The following is a 1,824-nucleotide window of genomic DNA, read 5'->3' as shown; positions in this document are numbered from 1 at the left end:
CACCCAGAGTCTACAGGACTTAGAAGTTACACGCAACGGCCATATCTGCTGAATATCTGTTCATAACAAACAAACCATAGCATATTTATACTGTATCACATTGAGTGATTATAGAAATCCATTTATATATTGCTTGTATAAAATCTTTTTTTTTTTTGTAAAAAATATTTTTAAAAAAAGAAAGTATATAAAACATGTGTAGTTGAAAGCCCTGCCAGGACAGCCAGTCTGTATATATTCAGTGAGTATGTGCTTTGGAAGGGCACCCATGCCTCGTGCCCACAGCAACTCCAGCAGGGCCGGCGAGGGGCCGCCTTGGCTGCCACTCCGGGCAGGACTGAGCTGGACCATGGTGGGTAGGTCCAGCAGGGCCTGACACTGTGCCCTCCTCCAGCCTTGCATCAGGGTCAGGATCAGGGCTGGGGGCAGGCAGATTGCAGTTTCACTCTGAATTCCACCTTCAGCCTAATTTTGGTTGCAACTCATGGCTTTTCCTGGCTGCTAGGAGGTCCTTTGGGTGGGTGCCCTGGCAGAGAGGCCGGAGAAGTGCCCACAGCTGCCTGGTTGGGCATCTCTTGGCCCAGAGCCTCTGTCTTGCCTCCTGCAAGCCTGGCCCCAGGAAGAACAGGCCCCCCTCAGGACTACTTTGGTCTCAGCATTGGTCCTGGGTCTCATCAGCCTGGTTTCTTCCCCTGGTGTGGCTGATCTGAGTTTCACAAAAAAGCCAGGTGGATGCTGGCTGTGCTGAGCCTCATTGAAGAGTTTTTCATGCAGCAAGGAAGAGCCCCCTGGGACCCTCCTCCTCCTCCCTCCCTCCCTCCCTCCCTTCCTCCTCCTCCTCCTCCTCCTCCTCCTCCTCCTCCTCCTCCTCCTCCTCCTCCTCCTCCTCCTCCTCCTCCTCCTCTCAGCCCATGGTCCCTTCTTCTCCAGCTGCTCCAGCAGTGGGTTGCCTTCTGGTTGGCGTCTTAACTGTCGGTCCTGACGATGCAGGTGGGGCGATGCCGGTTGAGCATCAGGATGAGCAGCTGCCGCTCCTGCTTCAGCTCCTCCGTCTGGGTTTTCAGCTCCGCGTTCATGAGCTCCAGCCACTCAGATTCCCGCTGCAGAAACTCCATTCGCTCCTGCTTCTTGTTCCGGCATCGGGCTGCCACCACTTTGGTCTGTTCCCGGAGCCTTTTCCTCTGCTCCTCATCCTCACCTAGCTCACTTCTCACAGGTTGAGGCCTCTTGCCCAGTTTCACCTCCAGGAAGTGCGAGGGCGCGATCCTGGCCCCAGTGTTGCGGCTGTCAGCGAATTTCAGCTCCTCTGCAGTCAGGGCCGAGCCTGCGAGTCTGGTCAGGGGGCCGAGCCCTGGCAGAGAGCCTGCCGTCATGGAAGGGTCCGGGATCTGCCCAGGCATCATAGCAGGAGGCGTGGCAGGCCAGCCCTGCAGAAGCTGTGGGCGGAGGTGCCATCCCCCAAGCCCAGCCCGGCTGCAGGCGCAGTGCCCCCTCAGTGCCGCTGCCACCGGGCTGCCAAGCTCCGCCTGGTGCCCAGGCCCATCTGGCCCCCAAGCGGCTGCAGCGCCAGCCGGCCACCATTGCAGCATCATCTGCTGGGAGCACCTCCTGTCGGTTCCCCGCCAAGCATCCCTCCTGCAGGCTGTGGCCGGCGTCCTGGGCCTCCCTCTTTGAGGCAATTGATCCTGGGGATCCCCATGCATTGCTGTGCGCAGAGGGTGGCCTTGGCTTCCCTCTGCCAGGCGATTGTGGGATGATGACGGGCGACCAATCACATCACACCCACCTTAGCTGGCCTGGCGCCAGTGCTTCTCATAGTATGGT

The 1,824-nt window shown here is 58.3% G+C and overlaps 1 protein-coding gene across 1 annotated transcript; it reads right to left on the bottom strand.

The window, feature by feature from the left end:
* Positions 1-965: 965 nt before the first annotated feature.
* Positions 966-1,403, bottom strand: LOC308516253 (jun dimerization protein 2-like; the record flags this gene model as incomplete). The annotated part of the gene is made up of 1 exon (XM_081087143.1): positions 966-1,403. The coding sequence occupies one exon, from the start codon at positions 1,401-1,403 to the stop codon at positions 966-968; it is 438 nt and encodes a 145-aa protein (XP_080943269.1).
* Between the last annotated feature and the right edge of the window lie 421 nt (positions 1,404-1,824).

This window comes from Myotis nattereri (assembly GCF_964212035.1).
Source record: "Myotis nattereri genome assembly, chromosome: 1".
NCBI classification, from domain to species: Eukaryota; Metazoa; Chordata; class Mammalia; order Chiroptera; family Vespertilionidae; genus Myotis; species Myotis nattereri.
The sequence above is the reverse complement of the archived record's forward strand: the minus strand, read 5'-3'. Positions and strand labels throughout refer to the sequence as shown.